A 23978-nucleotide genomic window follows, 5' to 3' on the forward strand; every position below is an offset into this window, starting at 1 on the left:
GAGCTCTCGCGAGGTTTTGTCGAGGGCTGACGGTTGCGGCTCGGCGGAGAGTGCGGGATGCGCTCGGAAAAGGAGGGGGCCGGAGGCCCTAGGGCGGCCGTTGCCGCGCGGGGACCGTGCGGGAGGGAAAAGCTGTCGGCCCTAGAAGTACAGTTCCACCGCGACTCGCCGCAGCGGGAAGCTGAGACGCAGCCAACCTCGTCCTCCGGTTGCGGGGGCGGTGCGGGCAAACCTCGCGAGGAGAAGAGGACGGCCCTGAGTAAGGTGGGGACGGGGACGGGCACGGGGACGGGGACGGGGGCGGGGCGCGCAAACCTCGCGAGGAGAGGATGGTCCTGAGCGGAGGAGGAGGGGAGGGGGCGGGGCCGGGAGGGGAGGGGGCGGGGCCGGGAGGGGAGGGGGCGGGGCCGGGAGGGGAGGGGGCGGGGCCGGGAGGGGAGGGGGCGGGGCCGGGAGGGGAGGGGGCGGGGCCGGGAGGGGAGGGGGCGGGGCCGGGAGGGGAGGGGGCGGGGCCGGGAGGGGAGGGGGCGGGAGGGGCGGTGCGCGGTGCGCGGTCCCTCCGGAGCTCCATGTCCACGCCCCGCTGCGGTGGGAACGGCCGCGCGCTCCCCGCAGGTGGTCATCCGCCGCCTGCCCCCGGGCCTCACCAAGGAGCAGCTGGAGGAGCAGCTGCGCCCGCTGCCAGCGCACGACTACTTCGAGTTCTTCGCCGCCGACCTGAGGTGAGGCCCGCCCCAAAGCGAGGAGGAGGAGGAGAGGGCGGAACCCAGAGCTCTGCGCCGCTGGCCTTCTCGTTGCCTTAAGTTCCTTACCGTGATTTCTCCTTTATGGGAGTCGTGTGAACTTTTTGAATAAATTACATTTCAGTAAAACGTGTAAGTCCTTTCAAAGAAAAATACCAGCAACAAGGAAACAGATGTGGTTTGCATTAGAAATGCGGATGATTTTCAGGCGGCTAACGCTTAGGAAAACGGGCGCCTTTGAAAGGACCAGCGTTGCCCGCCCGGCGCCTCCCGGGCCTCCCTGCTCGGACGCGAACGGGGCGCGACGGGGAGGGGCGGGAGGGCGCCGGCTCTTCCTGTGGCCTCCACGCCGGTGCCGCAGCCAGTGCTGCTCTAAATACCGGAGAGGGTCCCCGGCGCCACGGGTTCCTCTGGGAGTGCGCCCTGGCTTTGCCTTAGGGTTTCAGCCTCCGAGGACCGGTTCTGGGCAGTGCAGAAGGGACCTGAGTTCTGCCTCGTAAAGTTAACGTTTTGCATTTGTTTTTGCTAAAGAATATCCAGATTGTTACAATTAACTGAGATGATTTGGCATAGAAGTTTTATCTAAAGTAGTTTGTTGTGCCCAGAAAAGGAAAAAGAGGCTAAAATAATGGAGTATTGTATTTTTCACTAACCATTTTCACTGTTATCTCTTATTTCAGTCTTTATCCTCATCTCTACTCAAGAGCATACATTAATTTTAGGAATCCTGATGACATCCTTCTTTTTAGAGATCGTTTTGATGGATATATCTTCCTTGACAGCAAAGGTTGGATTATTGGTTTTAAAAAATCTATTATAATCTCTAGGTATACTAATGAAGTATTGCTAGAATATCCGTGTTTTTATTACTGTTGTTTTAGAGACAGGGTCTTGCTCTGTTGCCCAGGCTGGAGTGCAGCAGCCACAATCACGGCTCACTGCAGCCTCACACTCCGGCTCAAGAGATCCTCCAGCCTCCCAGGTAGCAGGGACCACAGGCGTGTGCCCCCGTGATCGACTGATTTAAAAAAAAAAATTTGTAGAGACAGGGGTCTCACTGTGTTGCTCAGGCTGGTCTTGAACTCCTGGCTTCAAGTGATCCTCCCATGTCAGCCTCCCAGAGTGCTGGGATTACAGGTGTGCATTGTAATTAAAAAGTTCTCAGACTAAAGTAAGATGATAAATTGTGATTATGTTATTGTAATTATGTGCAGATATTAAAAGTAGAAATTATTTAATTTTATTATTTACACCAAAAAAATCCCAGAAATTCTGTGTGACAGTCTATTTATGTATTATCAGAGAATGAAGGTTTTCATGAGTGAGTTTTTTGCATGAGAGAACTTTATCTTTTTGGGTTTTAAAACTAAATTATTTTACCTGTTTGATAGGAATTTTCCAAAATGTATACTGACTTCTGTCTTCCTAAACAGCACCCTTCATGACTGTACCATTTATGATAATGTCACCAGGAAGTCACTGAGTGCTGTTAAACAGCTTTGCCTGTGGAGACAGCAGTCTTCACCTCTAGTCTCAATAGTTCCCTTCCCGGTACTTCTAGGGTTCTGCTTTGATCTTTTCCCCTTCTCCTCTCCTGTCAGGCTGTCTACTGTTGTGTTCCTGGCTGTCAAGTTTGTGTACCTTTCACAGCAAGTTGTTTTCTGCCCTCCCCTCCCCGGCCACTCTCTTCTTCGCACTCCAAGCGTTTTGACCCTGATGAGTGTTTTCTTTTTCTCCACTGAGGGGTAAGGACTAGAAAGATTGTTACAAAATAAGCATTAGCCAAACTAGTTCCTGTGACCAGAAGCAAATGTGATGCTTGAACTGACCTTTGTGTTCATTGCTCATTTATTCAGTAACTTACTCAGCTTCCCTTTTTCACTTAAAAAATGTTGATGGGCCGGGCACAGTGGCTCACCCCTGTAATCCCAGCACTTTAGGAGGCCAAAGGCGGGTGGATCACGAGATCAGGAGTTTGAGACCGGCCTGAGCAACAATGTGAAACCCCATCTCTACTAAAAATTCAAAAATTAGCCGGGCGTGGTGGCAGGCGCCTGTAGTCCCAGGTACTCAAAAGACTGAGACAGGAGAATTGCTTGAACCCGGGAGGTGGAGGTTGCAGTGAGCTGAGATCATGCCACTGCCTCCCAGCCTGGGTGACGGAGTGAAAAAATACGTATGTGTATGTACGTATATATATGTGTGTGTGTATATATATGTAAAATATATGTAACGTGGCCAGGTGTGATGGCTCACTCCTGTAATCCCAGCACTTTGGGAGGCTAAGGCGGGCAGATCGCTTGAGGTCAGGAGTTTGAGACCAGCCTGGCCAAGATGGTGAAACCCTGTCTCTACTAAAAATAAAAAATTAGCCAGCCGTCATTGTGCGTGCCTGTAATCTCAGCTACTTGGGAGACTGAGGTATGAGAATCACTTGAACCTGGGAAGCAGAAGTTGCAGTGAGCCGAGGTGTCACTATATTCTAGCCTTGGTGACAGAGCGAGACTCTGTCTCAAAAAAAGTCACAAAATTTGTACCGTACTGTTTTCCACAGCAACTGTGCCATTTTACATTCCCACCAGTAGTGAGCAAGTCAGTCCCTATTTCCGGTTCTACTTTGTTGTCGTTGTTGAGTTTTTTAAATAGAGACGGGGTCTTGCTAAGTTGCCCAGGCTGGTATCAAGCGATTTCCCCTACCTTGGCCTCCCAAAGTGCTGGGCTACAGGCGTGAACTGCCGCCCCGCCGTTGTGTTGATGGTCTCCGGCCTAAGCCTGTGCTTTTGATGTCATATGCAAAAACCCATTGCCAAATCCATTGCCATGGAGCTTTTTCCCCTGTGTTTTTTCCTAAGTGTTTTATGGTTTCAGGTCTTATATTTAGGTTTGATCCTTTTCGAGTTACTTTTTGTATATGGTGTTAGGTAAGGGTCCAACTTCATTCTTCTCGCTATGGATATCCAGTTTTCCCAGCACCAGCTGTTGAAAAGACTTTCTTTTCCCCATTGAATGGTCTGGGCACCCTTTTCAAAAATCAGTTGACCAAATATTACAAAGGTTTCTTTCTGGGCTCTTTATTTTATTCCCTTGATGGATGTGTCTGTCTGTGTGGCAGTATCACACTGATTACTTTTAGCTTTGGAATCAGGGACTATGTCATCTGGCATTGAATGAGTATCCACTGTGTGCTAGGCCTTGTGGGTGGAGCGGTGACTTGGACATCATCCCTGCTGGTCCAGTGCCCTACTGTCTCCCTGATTCTGACTTTATTCTGGATAGTGGAGGTTGGCACAAAAATGTCTCCCAGATAAAGGAGTTATAATTCAGTCACCTGACCATTACTGACGAGTCTAAAAATGACTCAGTGGGTTTAGTACCAAGGTAGCAGTGTTCCACTTGATGATTTGGCACATAGCAGATTCTCTTAGTGAACATTTCTCTTTGTGTATTCATTTTTCCCCCACATAGCAACAAAGTTAGTTTCTAATGGCTTCCATTCTCTACTTTTATCAGAAGCAGATTTCACCTGGAATATTCTATAAAGCCTTTGAAGCTCTCAATTTTAGCCATGGTGTCTTCTAAGCAAAGTAATTTTCTTGAACTTAAATAACAAATTGATAGTTGAATTAACCTTTTAAAATAAAATGTAAAACGTAGTTAAGAAATCTGATTATTTAAAGGTATTCCAACAATAAATTATTTGGGATGGAGCTGGGGAGGTCAGGTTTATTGAGGTGTAAGTTATATATGGTAGAAGTCACCCTTTTAAAGTGAACAGTTTGATGAATTTTGAACAAATTCAGTTACACAACCACCACAACATGATGGATTGTTTTGTTTAATAAATAATTGTTCTTCTTACCATGAGTTCATCCTTGTTTTAGTCTGGAGTTTGCCATGTGAAGGTTGCAGGTGCTTGAAAGTGTAATTGTAGGTTTTTAAATTTTTTTTTTTTAATCTCTTACTGGAAGGATGAATTATAGTTTAAATAGTAATAATATATTGTCATTGTTACACTTACTCTTTAAGTAAGCTAGGTCATTATTTTCCAAAATGAATGTAGTAGAATTTCAGAATGGCTTCTGGAACATGTTTCCTGTTAAAAGGCCTAGAATATCCTGCAGTGGTAGAGTTTGCTCCGTTCCAGAAGATAGCCAAAAAGAAGCTGAAAAAAAAAGATGCCAAGACTGGAAGCATCGAAGATGGTGAGCCCTTTCCAAGTGCTACATTATGAAGCTGCCAAATTAAGAACACTGAGCAAATGTCATTCTCCTGTAGATGGGAAAGATTATATTTATTTTCTTTCCGTTTTTTTTAATGTCTAGATCCAGAATATAAGAAGTTTTTAGAAACTTACTGTGTGGAGGAAGAGAAGACCAGCGCCAACCCTGAGACTCTGCTGGGGGAGATGGAGGCCAAGACAAGAGAGCTCATTGGTCTGTGTGCTCATTTCTTCTCTTTTCTTTATTGAGAGATTTACTTGTAGAGAATATACTTTTTTTTTCTTGATTGTGATAACAAGTTGAAAGTTGTTACACGCTTGGCAGAAATGTAGAGTAATTTCCAGTTTTGACAAAAGAATGGCAAGATGGCCGCATGGGAAAATATTTCTGAGCATTGGTTGATGGAGAGCACGTGATTTTTTTAGTTACGATCTTTTAAGTTGTGTTGCTTCGGAATGAGCAGTGGAGAAGACATCAATGGCATGTGCCTGACAGCGTCAGGGAAAGCGCATTGTGTCACAGAGCTGAAGTCAGTGGTCAGAGACGGATGCCTCAGGAGCCCGTAGGAATGAGATGTTTTGCTCGTGGTGAGGTCATCTTGCTGCTCTTCAACAGCAATGCCAGGCTCCCTGAGCCAAGCCAAGCCAACTTGTGGATAAGCCCAGCCAGAGCACAGAATCGAGTTTAAATCCAGCCTTCCACCCCATGCCCACAAGTCGCGTACTTTAGAAATAGTTCTCAGTAGCACTGACGTGAAATCAGGCAGACAGTTGTCGTTTAGTCCCAGACATGCCTGGAAGTGTTTCTCCGCTCTGTGGATCTCCTTTCCTCAAAGCCCCCGTTCTTCACCCCTCACCTCTCCCACCCAGGCTGTGCCCTGCCCACCCATCAAGAGGAATGTACTTTGGGAGGCCAAGGTGGGCGGATCACAAGGTCAGGAGTTCGAGATCAGGCTGGTTGACGTGGTGAAACCCCGTCTCTACTAAAGATACAAAAACTTAGCTGGGCATGGTGGCGGGCGGCTGTAGTTCCAGCTACTCGGGACGCTGAGGCAGGAGAATCGCTTGAACCCAGGAGGCGGAGGTTGCAGTGAGCTGAGATAGCACCACTGCACTCCAGCCTGGTGACAGAGTGAGACTCCATCTCAAAAAACAAACAAAAGAAATTGATGTGTTGTGACACCCACATTGTTTGTCTCCCACCACATAAACTCCCTCGTTTGGTTTCCCCAGTGGAACTGTATTTTCATCTTCACGGTTGCCACACAGAAAAGAAAAGTTCAGGAATTTTGTCAATGTTGATTGAAGTAATAAGAAAGGTCAATGTTATTGAAATAGTCCACTCACTTTCTTCATTTGTCTAGTAATAAAGCTTTTTTTTTTTTTTTTCTGAGACGGGGCCTCACTCTGTTGCCCAGGCTGGAGTGCAATGGCACAATCTCAGCTCACTACAACGTCTGCCTTCTGGGTTCAAGCAATTCTTCTGCCTCATCCTCCTGACTAGCTGGGATTACAGGCACCTGCCATCATGCCCGGCTAATTTTTATATTTTTGTGGAGATGGGGTTTCACCATGTTGGCCAGGCTGGTCTTAAACTCCTGACCTCAGATGATCCGCCCACCTCAGCCTCCCAAAGTGCTGGGATTACAGGCGTGAGCCACCACGCCTGGCCGTAATAAAGCTTTTGATCGCTAAAGTAAACAAGATGTGCTGAGGCTGCACTGCCTCTGGGCCTCAGCGTGGGGCCAAGTGGTAAACAGGTCGCACAAGGTCTCTGCTTGCCATCAGGGATGACAGGTAGGAAACAGGAGCGGGAATAGCCCAGCCAGGACCCCTCAGTTTGTAATCAGTGCCACTGATGTGACAGTGGAATATGGGAGGGAAAGAGGTTGGGAGACTCCCTCCAAGATGGTGGTGGAGCTGGAGCTGAGACTGGCTGCGGGAGGGAAAGAGGTCAGGAGATGAACTGAGACTGGCTGTGCTGAGCAGTGGAGGAAGGAAGCACCAGGGGCAGGGCCGGCGGCTGTCACTTTTCACTGCAGGTGCGATTGCAGGCTTGTGGGGCTGGCACACGTGGGTGAGGGCAATGCGGTTGGAGGGTCGGGGCACTGTGCAAGATGTTTAGATTCATTCCAGGGCAACTGGAAGCCACTGGGGGAGTGGCATGGTCTGATTATTTGTCCCCATCACTCTGGTGGTGTCGCATGGAATAGATTGTGGATGCCAGGAGATGGGTGTGTGTTTTGGAGGTGGATGGACAGGACCGACAGACGGATAGGGTGTGGGAGGTAAGGGAACAGGAAGAATTAAGACTCCAGGGTTTGGCTTGAACAGATGGGTGGATTGTGGCACCATTACACACAAGGGAAGATGAGGGTAGGACAGTATTGGGGGCAAAGTCGAGACCAGTGATGAATTTACATGAAGTTCCTTTTCAGCATGTTAGTGACTGTTACAGCTGAGTAAGTAGCGAAAAATAATAGCAAATGGGAACAGTAAATATTTAATGCTTTTATATCATTTTTAGCTTACTGTGGAATATGTATTTTGATTTGGAAGGACATGAGAGACTTAGACATTAGAGACAATGCTAGTTTGAGCCACATTCCTTGTTTCCTTTTCTTTCTTTCTTCTTAGTTAAAAGGATAAAGTGAGTTGTTGTGAGATGGATTTTACTAGGGGAGTGGTTTTTCTGTAACTTTTAGGTCACAAGATCCATCTTTCCTGGCAGTTAGAATCTATATGTTCTTCACTTAAGAACTTGATAAATTGAAGAAGAGCTAGAAGAAGTAAATTAGATGTTAATTACAGGCCTCACCTCCCTGCCCCTCCCATTTCCATCTCACTTTGTTTTAAAAGTCCCCTTGCATAGGATTGGTCACTTTAGGGCTGTTTTGAGACATACCTTTTTGGGGCAGACACGTGGCTCCTGCCGGGGTGGGGAGAGGGGGGCGTGTCCTGGCACCTCCCGAGAGTCTGCTGCACAGCCAGTGCTTTACCAGAGTTGAACGAATGAATGAATGTATGAATGAATGAATGAATGAATGAGGCTTAGAATTCACCATCCCTGATGGGAACGACTAATTCATTCCAGGACTTGGCTGTAGAGTCTTCCTTGTTGTTGTGATTGCTGTTTCTACATATTAAAAATTGAACCATGGCCGGGCGCGGTCGCTCACACCTGTAATCCCAGCACTTTGGGAGGCCAAGGCGGGTGGATCACGAGGTCAAGAGATGGAGACCATTCTGGCCAACATGGTGAAACCCCGTCTTTACTAACAATAGAAAAATTAGCTGTGTGTAGTAGCGTGCGCCTGTAGTCCCAGCTACTTAGGAGGCTGAGGCAGGAGAATCACTTGAACTCGGCAGGTGGAGGTCACAGTGAGCCAAGATCACGCCACTGCACTCCAGCCTGGTGACAGAGTGAGACTCTGTCTCACAAAAAAAAAAAAAAAATTGAACTTTAGGCAATTCATGGCAGATTACCTTTTTCTTTACTAAGCTTTTGGCCTCCAGTGGAGTCTTCTGAACAGGTCTGAGAAGCGAGTATTACATGGAAATCTGAATAAGCTTTTGCTGACAAGGACTCTGGAGTTGTTGAGTTAGTCTGGTGCATAGGCCTTTAGAGCAGACAGGCCCGGGTTCAGCTCTGAGGCTTCTGTTTACTTGTGGTCTGTTGCATGGTTGTGCGTATTCTGGCTGATAAATAACATACTTTCATGATGTGTAGAACACTTTCTTATTCAGGTCGTACGTACTTTTGCTGTGATCTCTGTGGGTGATGGGGCAGACATTTTATAGGAAGAGGAAGGTGGGCAAGCGGGGTCTGGGTTCAGCCTCCCCACGCATCCAGGTGGTCTCGCCCTGCTCCTGGCTGACAAGTCCAGGCCTTTCACAGAGCAGAGGAGAACCCTGGCTGATTTGAGATAATTTGCCCATTACAAAGAGCCGACTATTTACCTGAGCCAGTGTGCTATACTCACCCTGAGCCAGAGTTCATGGTCAGCCCAGAGACCCCTCTGGGGAGTGGGTTCTCTGTAGCAACTGTGTCTGCCACGAAATGTGGCATTTGTACCCACATCATCTCTTCCCTACAACCACTGTCCCTGGGGCAGGGCTTCTGGGACAGGTGCCATTTCATCTGTGATGTCAGGGTGTCAGGGTCCTCAGTTCCAAGTGAGGGACCCCCAGCCAGGGCTTCTCCTATGATTCCTGAGTCATTCCTGGTCCTCAGAATTCCAGAGATGGTGTGTCAGTTTTCAGGTGCATCCAGGGGTTCTTCAGAACGCTGTTTAATCTGAGATCTTATCCACAGAATAGACCCAGACCATCCTCCCCCTTCCCGTTTATGTCCTCGTGTTGGTGGGATGTGGGGCCTGTCCACCTCAGCGCGAGTCCCTCAGAGGCGGTGCATGTGGGGCCTCCAGCTTGTCTGGGCACCCACATCCAGGTCAGATCTGAGAGGTCCGGCATGAAAGCAGAGGACCTAGATAGAGTTTGTAGACATGTTCATTCCCTAGTAGTTGGTGCCTTTTCTGAAATCAGCAGTGCCATGTGGAGTCATTTTCTTTCTTCCTTTTTTTTTTGAGACAAAATTTCACTCTTGTTGCCCAGGCTAAAGTGCAGTGGCACAAAATCTTGGCTCACTGCAACCTCTGCCTCCCGTGTTTAAGCGATTTTCCTGCCTCAGCCTCCCGAGTAGCTGGGATTATAGTCATGCGCCATCATGCCCGGCTAATTTTGTATTTTTTCAGTAGAGATGGGGTTTCTTCATGTTGGTCAGGCTGGTCTCGAACTCCCAACCTAAGGTGATCTGTCCGCCTCTGCCTTCCAAAGTGCTGGGATTACATGTGTGAGCCACCACGCCCAACCCGTGTGGAGTCATTTTTTAAACTACAATCCAGAGTTGTATGTCTTAGCATTGGGATTTTATGGAGTGTATATTGTAAGACATTACAAGAATCCATGTTATTTAAAACCATTGCTTGGAGAACGGAAAACAAAAAAGTTCTCAGAATATGTGACGTATCAAAGTAAATATATGTTATTTAATGATTTAAGGTACCTACAAAAATATCATCTTTGTAATACTTTGAGCCTCGCTTAAGAATCAGGAGTTAGATGTCTACTATGTATAAAATTGTTGATAGTTTCAAATTACTTGACATGACAGTAATGGAATAAAAACTCCCCTGGAGGCAGTATGTGGTCATGTAAATTTAAAAAGTAATGATATTGTTCCCTTATTTATTTTAAAGATCAAATTGAAAACAAATATTTAAAATAAATCTTTCTTTAGGAGTTAAATACTATATTACAACTTTTGTGTTTTAGCTAGAAGAACAACACCTCTTTTGGAATATATTAAAAACAGAAAATTAGAAAAGCAGGTAGGTCTGGCCTTTACCTCATGAACACCCTCCCTGCTGCTGCCGTTCTCACCCAGGCGGTTTGTACACACACCCTTCCATGTCTTTAGAGAATTCGAGAAGAGAAGCGAGAAGAACGGAGGAGGAGAGAGTTAGAAAAGAAACGTTTGCGGGAAGAGGAAAAAAGAAGAAGAAGAGAAGAAGAAAGATGCAAAAAAAAGGAGGCAGATAAACAGAAGAAAATTGCAGAGAAAGAAGTAAGGATTAAGGTAATTCTGGGGAAACATTTCCTTTTTCCAGAAAGAGTTCTGCTACAGTAATTACACTTTTTACATATCTTAGTTCTTTAGAATTTTGAAAACATTCTGATTAATTTAATATTGTGGTGGTGTTTTTTTCCATCTTTTCCGTCCTGCAGCAGTGGTTTCCACAGTGTGTCCTGAGCCTTGGGAGTCCTCAGGCTGCTGTGGGCGCCTGTCCTCCTGGGTGTGCAGTGGGGAGCACACCCCACAGGAGCCCCACGCTGGCACACGTCGGGCTGCTGCTGACACTGTCTTTTTTTTTTTTTTTTTTTAAACTTTCCAACTTTCATTTTCGGTTCAAGGGCTACATGTGCAGGTGTGTTACGTGGGTAAATCAGGTGTCTCTGGGGTTTGGTGTACAGATAATTTTGTTGCCCAGGTAGTCAGCACAGTACCTGATGTTTTTCAGTCTTCACCCTCCCCCTATTCTCCACCCTCTACATTTTCCTTTTGAAAAAAGTTTTCTGGCCGGGCATGGTAGCTCACGCCTATAATCCCAGCACTTTGGGAGACCAAGGCGGGCAGATCACGAGGTCAGCAGTTTGAGATCACCCTTACCAACATGGTGAAACCCCGTCTCTACTAAAAATACAAAAATTAGCCGGGTGTGGTGGCGGACGCTTGAAATCCGAGCTACTCAGGAGGCTGAGGCAGGAGAATCGCTTGAATCCCGGAAGCAGAGGTTGCAGTGAGCTGAGATCGCGCCATTGCACTCCAGCCTGGGCAACAGAGCGAGACTCCATCTCAAAATAATAATAATAATAATAATTTCCTGGCCTGGTACAGTGGCTCACACTGGTACTGTAATCTCAGCACTTTGGGAGACCAAGGCAGGCGGATCACTTGAGGTCAGGAGTTTGAGACCAGCCTGGCCAATATGGTGAAACCCTGTCTCTACCAAAAACACAAAAATAAGCCGGGCGTGGTGGCGCGTGCCTGGAATCCCAGCTACTCAGGAGGCTGAGGCAGGAGAATTGCTTGAACCCAGGAGACAGAGGGTGCAGCGAGCCGGGATCGAGCCACTGCACTCCAGCCCAGGCGACAGAGCGAGACTCTGTCTCAAAAAAAAGTTTTCCTGATTAAAAAGTACACATTTGAAAACCACTGGTTTTGCCTTTCTGTGTGAAGGCTGACTCATAGAACCGGGTTTTATCATTTCTTTTGTGGTAGCACTAATGAGTTTCTGTATTTCTTGCTGAGTTTTTCTTGTGACTGATACATTCATTGATGAGGGTGGTTTAATACATAGAGGGAATTTTTCTCTGTGTGAAATGTGTTGGCCAGAATTGGGACCAGCCATTGTCTTCTCAGTACTAAACCTAGATTTAGACCTAAGATGTCACTCCATGAAGGATTTAAGGCATATTCAATATTACTTATTATTTATTGAATACCTTATATTCAATAAAATTGTATAAGGAAAAAAAAAGAAATGTCAGGACTTGGGGAAAGAAGGTAGGTTAGGAAAGGGTGGGGAAGAGATCATTGAACCATAGATTTGTTTCTGGTACGGTCAGTCAAAAACAGAAAAGTTGGCTTGGCATGATGGCTCGTGCCTAGAATCTCAGGACTTTGGGAGACCAGGGTGGGTGGATTGCTGTAGCCTAGGAGGTCAAGACCAGCCTGGGCAACAGAGAGAGACCCTGTTTCTATTCACTATATTGCCCAGGCTGGTCTCGTACTCCTGGACTCAAGTGATCCTCCTGCCTCACCCTCCCAAAGTTTGGGGATTACAGGCCTGAGCCACCGTGCCTGGCCTGGTTTAGCTTTTAATAAGCATCTGTGCTCAGTATGGGGGTCTTTCACTTCTAAATCATGTGGAAAATTGAAATTTTTTTAATGCCTGAAGAATGGAATCTGTGGAGGAATGCAAAAGAAGATGTATCAACAGCTTAAAGACAGATGGCTCATGACTTTTTTTGTTGTTGTTGTTTGGTTTTTGTGGGGGGGTTTGAGACAGGGTCTCAATGTGTCACCCAGGCTGGAGTGTAGTGGCACAGTCACAGCTCACTGCAGCCTCTACCTCCCAGGCTCAAGTGATCCTCCTGCCTCTGCCTCCCATTGCAGGGGCGCACCATCATACCTGAACAGCTAATTTAAAAAAATTGTAGAAATGGGGATCTCACTGTGTTGTCTAAGCTAGTCTGGAACTCCTGGGCTCAAGCGATCCTCCTGCTGCTGGGATTAGAGGCATGAGCCACCATGCCTAGCCCTCATGGCTATTCTTAATAAAGAGAAATATGGTTTGGGGGGCCGAGGCAGGCGTATCACAGCATCAGGAGATCGAGACCATCCTGGCTAACAGGGTGAAACCCCGTCTCTACTAAAAATTCCAAAAATTAGCCGGGCTTGGTGGCGCACACCTGTAGTCCCAGCTACTCGGGAGGCTGAGGCGGGAAAATTGCTTAATCCGGGAGGCAGAGGTTGCAGTGAGTTGAGATCACGCCACTGCACTCCAGCCTGGGCGACAGAGCGAGACTCCGCCTCAGAAAGGCTGGAGGCGGGCGGATCACTAGGTCAGGAGATCAAGACCATCCTGGCTAACGTGGTGAAACCCCGTCTCTACTAAAAATACAAAATATTAGCAGGTCGTGGTGGCAGGAGCCTGTACTCGCAGCTACTTGGAAGGCTAAGGCAGGAGAATGGCATGAACCCAGGAGGCAGAGCTTGCAGTGAGCCGAGATTGCGCCACTGCACTCCAGCCTGGGCGACAGAGCGAGACTCCGTCTCAAAAAAAAAAAGAAATATGGCACACAGACAGCTCAGCTGTTTAGTGTTCCTCTGAGGATGCTAAGCAGTGAGCTTATGTGTGGCCACATGGATGAACACACACAGGTAAGGGCTGGGAGGGAGCACAGCTGCCCGTGCACTCCGATTGGCCTCCGGAAGCCTCTCAGGGCGTAGCAGAGCTGGCCTGCTCCCCAGCTCGTCTCTCCTGAACGTACCAGCAGATTCCACCTTAGGCCTCCTCAGGGACTTCCCCAGATGTGCCCGTGGCTCCTTCTTGGCATCTGGTCTTAGTTCTCGTCTTGGCTCTGCAGAGAGTCCTCCTGGACCCTCCTCTTCCTGCGTCTCTGCTGCTTTAATCTCCCTTCGTGTGTTCGTAGCTGCTGTCTAAGGCTATCCTGTTCCTGTGTTTCCTCCCCTTGACCACCGTTGCCTCAGGTGGAGCATCAGGTGCAAGTTCTTTCAAGGCAGGGGCACCCCTGTCTTCATTCATAGCCATTCCCTAGTGCCTAGCACAGGGTCTTAGTCCCTGGTTCCTGCACACAGCTCCTCAGACCCCGGGCATCCGCAGTAATGTGAGTATCTTATATGCCAATGAGAGGACTGGGGGCTGGAGGCCCCAGGCAGCTTCAGGGTGGGGACTAGTTGGCAGAAAGACTAAGGCAGGACTAGAGGTTTGGTACGTTCAGTCCCATCCTAGCAGAGGGCAGAGGGCCTAGAGAGAGGTCACCAGTGGCCAGTGACTGAATCAGTCACACCTGTATCATGAAACCTTAATAATGCCTAAAGACAGGGCTTCCAGGGGCCAGGCATAGTGGCTCATGTCTGTAATCCCGGCACTTTGGGAGACCGAGGTGGGTGGATCCCAAGGTCAGGAGTTTGAGACCAGCCTGGTTAACATGGTGTGTAACCCCATCTCTACTAAAAATACAAAAATTAGCCAGGCGTGTTGGCGCACACCTGTAGTCCCAGTTACTCAGGAGGGTGAGGCAGAAGAATCGCTTGAACCCAGGAGGCGAAGGTGCAGTGAGCCAAGATTGCATCCCTGCACTCTAGCTTGGGGTGACAGCAAGACTCTGTCTCCAGGAAAAAAAAAAAAAAGGCGGGGCTTGCTGGGAGAGTTACTGCACGGAAGCTCCAAGCACCACTGCGCCATCCCCCACACCCACCTTGTGTATTTTTTCCATTTGGCTGTTCCTGGTTGTATCCTTTATGATAAGCCAATTATCGAGAAGACAGTGCCTTTCTGAGTTCCATGAGCCGTTTCAGCAACTTATCAAATCTGAGGAGAGGCCGTCGAGAACCTCTGAATTTATTGCTGATTGGTCAGAAGTACCAGTGACACTCCAGGACTTGGAACTGTCATCTGAAGGGGGCAGTCTGTGGGTTCTGGTGCTAACCACAGGTCGATGGCCTCAGCGTTGAGTTGGATGTGGAGCACGCAGCTGGTGCCGGAGAGGTGGAGAGGTGGAGAGTTGGTACAGAAAAAGACATGCAGTGTCAGAAATGTGAGAACAGTTCCTAGGCACGCAGAGTATTTGTTGAGTGGGTGGATGGAGATTGGCACTTCTCTATGGCTCGCATTTGTTACAGACATATTACTGTTGCAATTTTTATAAAAGATGGACAGTTACCGGAAAGGAAATGTGTAAGTTCCCAGATACCACGTAGGCAGAGTAAGAGGATGTTCACAGCTGACACAGGGCCCACGCTTGATGAGAAGCCGCGTCCAGGGCTCCACCTTTTATGATGCGTTGCGTTCCCAAGTGAGCACGTGTAATTGAATGCGTCTGTGTGTGGTCTTGCTGTGCTGCAAGTTAAAGTAGGTCCACTTTATGAGTGGGAACAGAATTGTCAGAAGTACACCTTCCATTTCTGTTCTACAAACGATCGATCTGTGGTGCTTCCATTGCTTTTTTTGTTTGTTTTTCTCCCTTTTCCGAAGTTAGCTGAGGTGCTTTAGTTTCAAAAACTATGCAGAGAGCAGGGAGAAAGGCCCAGGGACATACAGGGGAGATGAAATATGTCGTGGCAACTTGTCCATTTATTCTGTTTCAGGAAAGAGAATAATCAGTGTTTTAAAAACTATATTCTAAATTATCAGTAGGAAGCAACCTTTTAAAAAAATTTTTTTCCTTATTATAAAACTAATGCTTGTCTATTTTAGGAAAACTAGACCCTATACATGAAAGGAAATAAAGTCATTTCAGTTCTGCCATCTAGAAATAATCACTATTGGCCAGGCATGGTGGCTCACGCCTGTAATCCCAGCACTCTGGGAGGCCAGCGTGGGTGGATCATGAGGTCAGGAGCTCAAGACCAGCCTGGCCAAGATGGTGAAACCCCATCTCTACTAAAAATACAAAAATTAACCAGGCACGGTGGCAGGAGCCTTTAATCCCAGCTACTCAGGAGGCTGAGGCAGGAGAATTGCTTGAACCAGGGTGGCAGAGGTTGCAGTGAGCCCAGATTGAGCCACTGCACCCCAGCCTGGGTGACAGTGAGACTTCGTCTCAAAAAAAAACAAAAAACAAAAACTACAAAAATTAGGTGTGGTGGCACACCCCTGTAGTCCTGGCTACTTGGGAGGCTAAAGCAGTGGAATCACTCGAACCCAGGAGACGAGATTGTGCCACTGCACTCCAACCTGGACGACAGAGCGAGACTGCATCTCAAAAAAGGAAATAATCACTATTGACAGTGCTGCAGAGCCCTTTAGATGGTGGGGGGTGTGTGTGTGTGTGAGAGAGTGTGTGTGTGTGAGAGAGTGTGTGTGTGTGAGAGAGTGTGTGTGTGTGTGAGTGTGTGTGTGTGTGAGAGTGTGTGTGTGAGAGTGTGTGTGTGAGTGTGCGAGAACATAAATAGACGTGGGGGCCGGGCACAGTGGCTCACGCCCATAATCCCAGCATTTTGGGAAGCCAGGGTGGGTGGATCACCTGAGGTCAGGAGTTCGAGATCAGCCTGGCCAACATACTGAAACCCCATCTCTACTAAAAATACAAAAAATTAGCCGAGCGTGTTGGTGGGTGCCTGTAATCCCAGCTGCTTGGGAGGCTGAGGCAGGAGAATCACTTGAGCCCAGGAGGAGGAGGTTGTAGGGAGTCAAGATCGTGCCACTGCACTCCAGCCTGGGCAGCAAGAGTGAAACTCCGTCTCAAAAAAAAATGAAAATTAAATGGGCGTGGTGGCGCATGCCTGTCGTCCCAGCTACTCAGGAGGTGGAGGCAGGAGACTCGCTTGAACCCTGGAGGCAGAGGCTGCAGTGAGCCGAGAGTGCGCCACTGCACTCCAGCCTGGGCAACACAGCAAGACTCTGTCTCAAAAAAAAAGAAAAGTACAAGTGGGGTTGTGGTGCATGTTCTGTTTTTTAGCCCTTTATTCGTTACGTGAACATCTTTGCGTCACATTAACCTACCTTTTCATGACTAAAAAATATTTCATTCACTGAACGTTCCACCATGTATTAAACCAAAAACCTCACTTTTGGACTGTTAGCTCTAATTCTTTGCCATGCAAACATTTGGCTTCAATATTGGGATATATTTGTAATTTTTTATTTAACAGCTTCTTTTAAAATGTGCTCTTGAGGTGATATTTTACTAACATTGTAATTTCTCAGCTTCTTAAAAAACCAGAAAAGGGAGAGGAACCAACCGCAGAGAAACCGAAAGAAAGAGGAGAGGAGATTGATACTGGAGGTGGCAGGCCCGTGGAAGGCTCGCTGGAGGAGTCCCAGGAGACGTGAGCGTGCTTTTGTTGTTATGACCGCATCAGCTCCCAGTCATGGTGATGTAGGCCTTGTCAATACGAGTATGCCTGTTTCACGTTATTCTTGGAATCCCAGACTTTCAGGGTGTGCGAGTGCACGTTAGCCTTCATTTCCCGTCAGCATGGCAGGAACTTAGTGAACTCACTCGTCTGCAGTCTCAAGTCTGTCTTCAGATCAGGGAATTTCTTCCTGTCTTTTGCTTTGCTTTTCCCTCCATGTCCTCCTTTTACTCCTGAGCCATCTCCTGGATTCCTGCTGTTGCATGTCAGGTCTTCAGGATCTGTCTTCCCAGTCTTTCTTTGTTTTCTGTTTTTTGTTTTTATTTTTCTCTGTGTTTGTGATATCTTGCCCTTCGCTCTTTTAGCCCCCTTGCAATTTATCTACAGAATTGCATATTTGGGAACCCCATCTTTTAGGGCTGGCAGATCTTTTATAGTAGAGAAACAGAATTGTAAGTGCTGTGATCCTTTGGTTGAAGCTGTCCCTGGCTCCTCTGGCTGTGGGTCTTGACCAGCAGCTTTGACTATGCACTGCGGGTCCTCCCTTTTTCTTTTCCTTTGCTGCTTACAACAGTGCAGCTCTGTGGAGGGAGCAGCTCTGTGGAGGGAGCTCATCCGCAAAAGGGACAGACAACAGCAGCATCTGCCTGGTGGGCCAGAGAGACCAGCCAGATGCCAGTCAGGGGGGATCTTGTCCCTCTTGCTCCTGGCACCCACCATCCTCAGGACCCCGCGTACCTGGGCTTACCTTCCCCTCTGGGACTCCTGCCCACTCACCACATCTCACCACCCACGGTCTCCTGGTGCCCAGGGCCACTTGGCTCGCAGGGGATGGTGGACGTGGGTTTTACTTGGGAAGACTAATGGGATTAGGCCGCCAGCTTCCCAGAGTCACAGTCGTAGGGGTGATTTCTCACTGCCTTTCTTTCAGAGTTGATGAAGTGTTCTTTCTGCTTCTTGGGGGTTTTGGTTTATTGCTTTGTTTATAAAATTTATGTCTGATTATCAAATCCGTGATTGTGAAGCACTGGGTTATGTTATGGGTGTCGTTACTGTGACTGTTGATGACACTGCCACGTGTCTGGTGTGAATTCATGCTTGGTTACAGATCCTCATGGTCCCCACCAGCCCTGCCAAATGAGCGAAGCAGCCATTTATTTACTATTCATTTAATATTCTGATAAATGCTTAAAGATAATGAATCTGCCATTATTAAATGTCAATTAATTTTACTCTGCACATCATGATGGATGTGCACCTGGGCTCCCAGGACAGCCACTGGACCACTTTAGTCTCAGTCACTTTGTAGAAAAGAAGGTTTATTTTATTTTATTTTATTTTTGATAAGCAAAGTCTCGCTCTGTCGCCCAGGCTGGAGTGCAGTGGCACGATCTCGGCTTACTGCAACCTCTGCCTCCCACGTTTGAGCGGTTCTCCTGCTTCAGCCTCCTGAGTAGTGGGATTACAGGCACGTGCCACCACACCTGGCTAATTTTTGTTTTTTGCTTTTTTGAAACGGAATTTTCGTCTTGTTGTCCAGGCTGGAGTGCAATGGCGTGATCTCAGCTCACCACGACCTCCGCCTGCTGGGTTCATGCACTTTTGCCTCAGCCTCCTGAGTAGCTGGGATTACAGGCCTGCCTCTCCGTGCCTGGCTAAATTTGTATTTTAAGTAGAGACGGGGTTTCTCCGTGTTGGTCATGCTGGTCTCGAACTCCTGATTTCAGGTGATCCGCCTGCCTCGGCCCCCGAAAGTGCTGGGATTACAGGCGTGAGCCGCTGCACCTGGCCTAATTTTTGTATTTTTAGTAGAGACAGGGTTTCGTCATGTTGGCCAGGCTGCTCTCAACCTCCTGACCTCAAATGATCTGCCTGCCCCTGGCCTCCCAAAGTGCTGGGATTACAGGCACATGCCACCACGCCCACCTAATTTTTGTATTTTCAGTAGAGAGGGGGTTTCACCATGTTGACCAGGCTGGTCTCCTACTCTTGAGCTCAGGTGATCCCACCCACCTTGGCCTCCCAAAGTGCTGGGATTATAGGCGTGAGCCACCATGCCTGGCCGAAAGAAGATACTTACTTTGGAGGGTTAGTGAGAATTAGACAATATGTATAAAAAGTACCTTAGCGTGAGGCATATTGCCTATCTGTCATTCAACTGAAATGACAAATATTATTACTATGATTTATTCTTCTTTGTAGTGGTTTTTGTCAGTGCCTGCTGTGTGCCCGTCGCAGTGCAGCCTCAGCAGTGCAGTGCTGACACGGGCCCCTGTTGTCTGGGAACCTGCGGGCTAGAAAGGAGGGTGAGCAGCCGACTGGCGGTTACTGCAGTCGCTGATGCTTGGGTTGAACCACAGGTCACGCAGCGGCAGTGATAGAGAGTACAGGGATCTGGAGAGATCTCAAGAAAAAGAATGTGAAGCACAAAGACACCATGTGGATGACGGCAGGAGGCACAGAGCTCCCCACGAGCCTGACTGGCTTTCCAGAAGGAGTGAGGATGAGCAGAGATGGGGGAAAGGACCTGGCCAAGACAGAGGGAAGAAGGGGAGCCAGGACAGCGGGGCTCCGGGGCAGGCCATGGAGAGACTGGGAAGAGCGCAGAGGTGTGACGACGGTCCGGCACCCAGAAAGGAGCGACTGGCAAACAAGGTTTTTATTAAACCCAAAAAGAAAAATCTGTCTGGCTATCTTAAGGTCCAGGTTGCACGCTGACCGTGTCACCCCCACTTGGCCTTGTGTCTTGGGAAGCTCGTTATTCCTGAAAGTCAGATCCTAGAGTGAGACTAGTTGTCATCTTTTCTCAGAGAGTCAAATTATTTTTCACCAGGAAAAAGAAAGATTTTATTTAGTATAAAACTAGCACGTTTGTATGATTCACTTGAGAATAAGATTAAATTTTCCCTTGAGACAGGAAGGAAAGTTTTAATATTTCATGGAGGTTTCTTCCACATTATCAACAACATTCTGATTATTAGTGAATATTCCTGTGGCTCACAAACACCTGAAGTTAGTTCTGCACAGACGCTGAGCACAGGACTGTGGTTACCCCCTTAGCCAAGCAAACAGCTTTTTTTTTCGGAAATTTGAAGCTGATTTTTGTTCAGGTTGCATTTTCCCAGCGCAGCACTACAGACGGCATCACCCTTCTGACAGCACCAGGCCCCACCCCGGCTCCCAGCAAACTGAGGGCTGCCTCGGGTTCGCATTCCCACTCACCTCCCTCCCCATGTCTAACCTCTGGCAGCCACTGTCTGTTCTCTGCCTCTGTGATTTTGTCATGTCCAGAATGCTTGATGAGTGCAAACACACAGTGTGAGCTTTGAGAGTGGCTTTCTTCACTCAGCCTAATTCCTTTCAGATCCTTCCAGGTTGTTGTGTGTAGGAACGATGTTCACTTTTAAAATGTTTCAGTGTAGCCGGGTGTGGTAGTTCATGCCTGTAATCCCAGTACTTCGGGAGGCCGAGGCGGGTGGATCACCTGAGGTCAGGAGTTGGAGACCAGTCTGGCCAACATTGCGAAACCCCATCTCTACTAAAAATACCAAAAATAGCTGGGCGTGGTGGCGCGCGCCTGTAATCCCAGCTACTCAGAAGGCTGAGGCAGGAGAATCACTTGAACCTGGGAGGCGGAGGTTGCAGTGAGCCAAGATCACGCCATTGCATTCCTGCCTAGGCAACCAAAGCAAAACTCCGTCTAAAAGAAAAAAAAAATGTTTCAGTGAAGTCGAGGCTGAAAGCCAGAGGAGAGCCTTCTTGTCTTCACCCTTGGATAAACACCTCTAGAATACTCCACAGTTTTCTGGGGTTGCCTGGACCTTGGAGGGCACAAAGTACAGCCATGGGTGTTTTCAACAGGGAGTCCTCAGTTTTCACTGCCTTATTTTAGCAGTGGTGAATGGCCTGGTGCTCCCCCGAACGGAGGTGGGGGAGCATTCGCTCCTCTGTGCAGCCTCACAGTGCTGTGGTGGGAACGTGTGCAGGAGCTGCTTTCCCGGGAGCCTGGCACTTGTCGTGTACTTCTGAGGTCAGGTTCCACGCTCCATCTGTGCACACAGGTACTGCCCTGGTAAGAGCCGAATTGTCGGCCGGGCGCGGTGGCTCACGCCTGCAATCCCAGCACTTCGGGAGGCAGAGGCGGGTGGATCACCTGAGGTCAGGAGTTCGAGGCCAGCCTGGCCAACATGGTGAAACCCCGTCTCTACTGAAAATACAAAAATTAACTGGGCGTGGTGACACGCGCCTGTAGTCCCAGCTACTCAGGAGGCTGAGGCAGAAGCATCACTTGAACCCAGGAGGCAGAGGTTGCAGTGAGCCGAGATTGCGCCGGTGCCCTCTAGCCTGGGCAACCAGAGTGTAACTTTGTTTCAGGAAAAAAAAAAAAAGCTGTGCATGCTGGCTCCAGGCAGCCTGTCTCCGCCCCACAGGAGCGTTCAGGTGCAGGGGTCTGCTGAGCCTGTTCGCACCCCTCCCGTTGGTCAGGTTCATACCAAGGAAAAGAAAATTCAGTTAAACCCCCTGATGGCAGCCTGATGTGGGCTTCCACACACAGTCCAGGAGAAGGTGAAGGTGAGCTGGTGAATCCTGGAGAAGTGTGTGAGATGTGTCCACATGGTCATCCTTGCAGCCCACACTTGGGCTCCTGGTGACCGTTGGAGGCCAAGGCTGCAGCTCTGCAGGGAGAATAGGCAGGGAGCGGGAGGCACGTGGAGCAGGAGGCTGCAGGCCTCAGGAAGCGGGAAGCCTCCTTCCTCCTCTGCCACCCCTTCAGTGCTGGGGCAGGGCTGGCGGCCCCATCAGGGAGGAATTGTGCTGCTGTCGCTGCTGACTCTGGCCTTCAGGGCCACTCTGTGCTTCCCTGGCTGTTGCCTTCAGGCCCTGAACAGTTACCCTTCATGGATTTTTTGGGTCATTTTTATTGCTTTGCCTCCAGGAATTTAATAAAAATGATGGGGTAGTGTTTTCCCAAAAGGGATCAGTTCAGTTTCCCTGCTGGTAGATGCTAGGCAGGGATAAGCCCCGTGGAAATTGCTTACCACTCACGTTAATAACAGTTTGAGTTCGCAGATCTGAAGCCATCTCTGAGGGTCCACATCTCATTTTGTTTCAGGCCTAGGGACTGAGGTGGACATGTTTGAGTTTTCACCTCCCCAGCTCAGATTACAAGGTGTTCTTGGTGTGAGCAGTAACGTTTGCCCAGATAACCGACGTTTACGTGGCTTTTTAAATTGACTGAGAATTCTGAGAGAGTGCTGTGAAAAGGGCTGACTTTTAGCTGCCAGGTTGATTTTCGTTGGACAATTCATATCATCAAGTTCTAGAAATACAGGGAGATATTGACCCTTCTGTGTTGCCAGCCCTTGGAAGAGTAACATGCCCTCTTATCCTGGCAGGACCGGCCGGCCTTGCAGCTGTATGATCCAGGAGCTCGCTTCCGAGCACGAGAGTGTGGCGGAAGTGGGAGGATCTGCAAGGCAGAAGGTTCGGGGACTGGTCCTGAGAAGAGGGAAGAGGCAGAGTGAGTCACTGGGTGCACCTGGCCTCCATGGACAAGCGAAGGAATCTCAGAAACGTGTAAAGGACCCCGAGTGTGACTGGAAAGGAGAACTTACTCCTTACCAGGAAACTGGAAGCTAAAAATACAGAGGGTGACATAGAAACACGCAGACACCATTCTAAAGAAAGTAGTGATCTTGTGTTAAATTGAGCAGAATTCTCACGGATTTTACCATTCCTGTTATAAACTAATATTTGTTTTTCAGCCAAAACAGAAAATGATTTTCACTGGACAGTAGAAAAATATGTGTAAAATAGGGAAGAAAGTTAGTATTGGATCAGTGTGAGTCCTGAAGCACTTTCAGTGCTGTGAGAACGACATCCAGTGTGGGTTTCATTCATTGACAGGCAGAGGAGCTGTCAGTCTCTCGTGCCTCTCGGTGGCCTCTGAGCTGTGCTGTCGAATAGAGTAGTTCTTGTTTGTTACAGCCTCCGTGCGTCAGCCATGCCTGCAGAGTGTGCTGTGTTTTAGTCCTGGTAGGAATATATACCAGAGTTCCCAGTATTTAAAACCCAACAGCTTCAACTATTGCCCTTTCAACAGTTTTGCCACTGACCGGATGAAAATGGTTCCACAGTCTTTGGATGGATGGATTTGTGGTTTGTAACCATTACGGTTTAAACCATGGTTTAAGAATTTGCCCAAATAACAGAAATTTTGTTTGGGAAGGGATAAACTAGGTATAGCATATAGAGCCTGTCTTTGAGTTTTAGATACTTTATTTGTAAATAACTTAAAATAGCTTTCTGAAACCGTGCATTCTACAGTTTCTTGCTTTCAGTGAAATTGTTAAATGTCAATGTCTTTTTGGCACTGCGATTTTAACCATTTATTAAATACAAGTTTTGTTAAAGAAGTATTGACTTGTTCTTTGAATCTGTGTCAGGGAAATTCTGATTTGTTAGTTCAAATGCCTGACAGCATAATCATACAGATCTTCTCTTTTCTTGGTTTGGATGACACTGAGCAGCTGTCAAAAATGTGCAAAAAATTCCAAAAGGTAAGGCCTTAAAATATTTTACTGGTAAATATTACACAGACTTTCAAAAGGAGAGAGAATGACTTAGAAAGTCTTTTTGTTTGTTTTCTCGGAGATGGAGTCTCACTCTGTCGCCCAGGCTGGAGTGCAATGGTGTGATCTCAGCTCACCAAAATCCACACCTCCTGGTGTTCAAGCAATTCTCCCGCCTCAGCTTCCAGAGTACTGGGATTACAGGCGTGTGCCACCACACCTGGCTAATTTTTCTTACACAAATACTGTCTGCATCTGCCCTAACAGAGTGAGAGAGA

The 23978-nt window shown here is 48.0% G+C and overlaps 1 protein-coding gene across 10 annotated transcripts; it reads left to right on the forward strand.

Moving 5' to 3' along the window:
• UPF3A (UPF3A regulator of nonsense mediated mRNA decay) lies at positions 1-23544 on the forward strand. Of its 10 annotated transcripts, none has more exons than XM_007961031.3 (10): positions 1-264; positions 616-722; positions 1424-1530; positions 4847-4945; positions 5066-5176; positions 10297-10352; positions 10442-10600; positions 16980-17101; positions 19489-19783; positions 22525-23544. In XM_007961031.3, the coding sequence occupies exons 1-10, from the start codon at positions 58-60 to the stop codon at positions 22651-22653; spliced, it is 1392 nt and encodes a 463-aa protein (XP_007959222.2). In that variant the 5' UTR covers positions 1-57; the 3' UTR covers positions 22654-23544. The 10 variants fall into 10 exon arrangements, with proteins under 10 accessions (XP_007959222.2, XP_072870644.1, XP_037863865.1 ...); XM_073014543.1 differs by having other exon boundaries at positions 10442-10588; XM_073014548.1 differs by having other exon boundaries at positions 41-259.
• The last annotated feature ends 434 nt before the right edge of the window (positions 23545-23978 follow it).

The sequence above is a fragment of the Chlorocebus sabaeus genome, chromosome 3 (genome assembly GCF_047675955.1).
Source record: "Chlorocebus sabaeus isolate Y175 chromosome 3, mChlSab1.0.hap1, whole genome shotgun sequence".
NCBI lineage: Eukaryota > Metazoa > Chordata > Mammalia > Primates > Cercopithecidae > Chlorocebus > Chlorocebus sabaeus.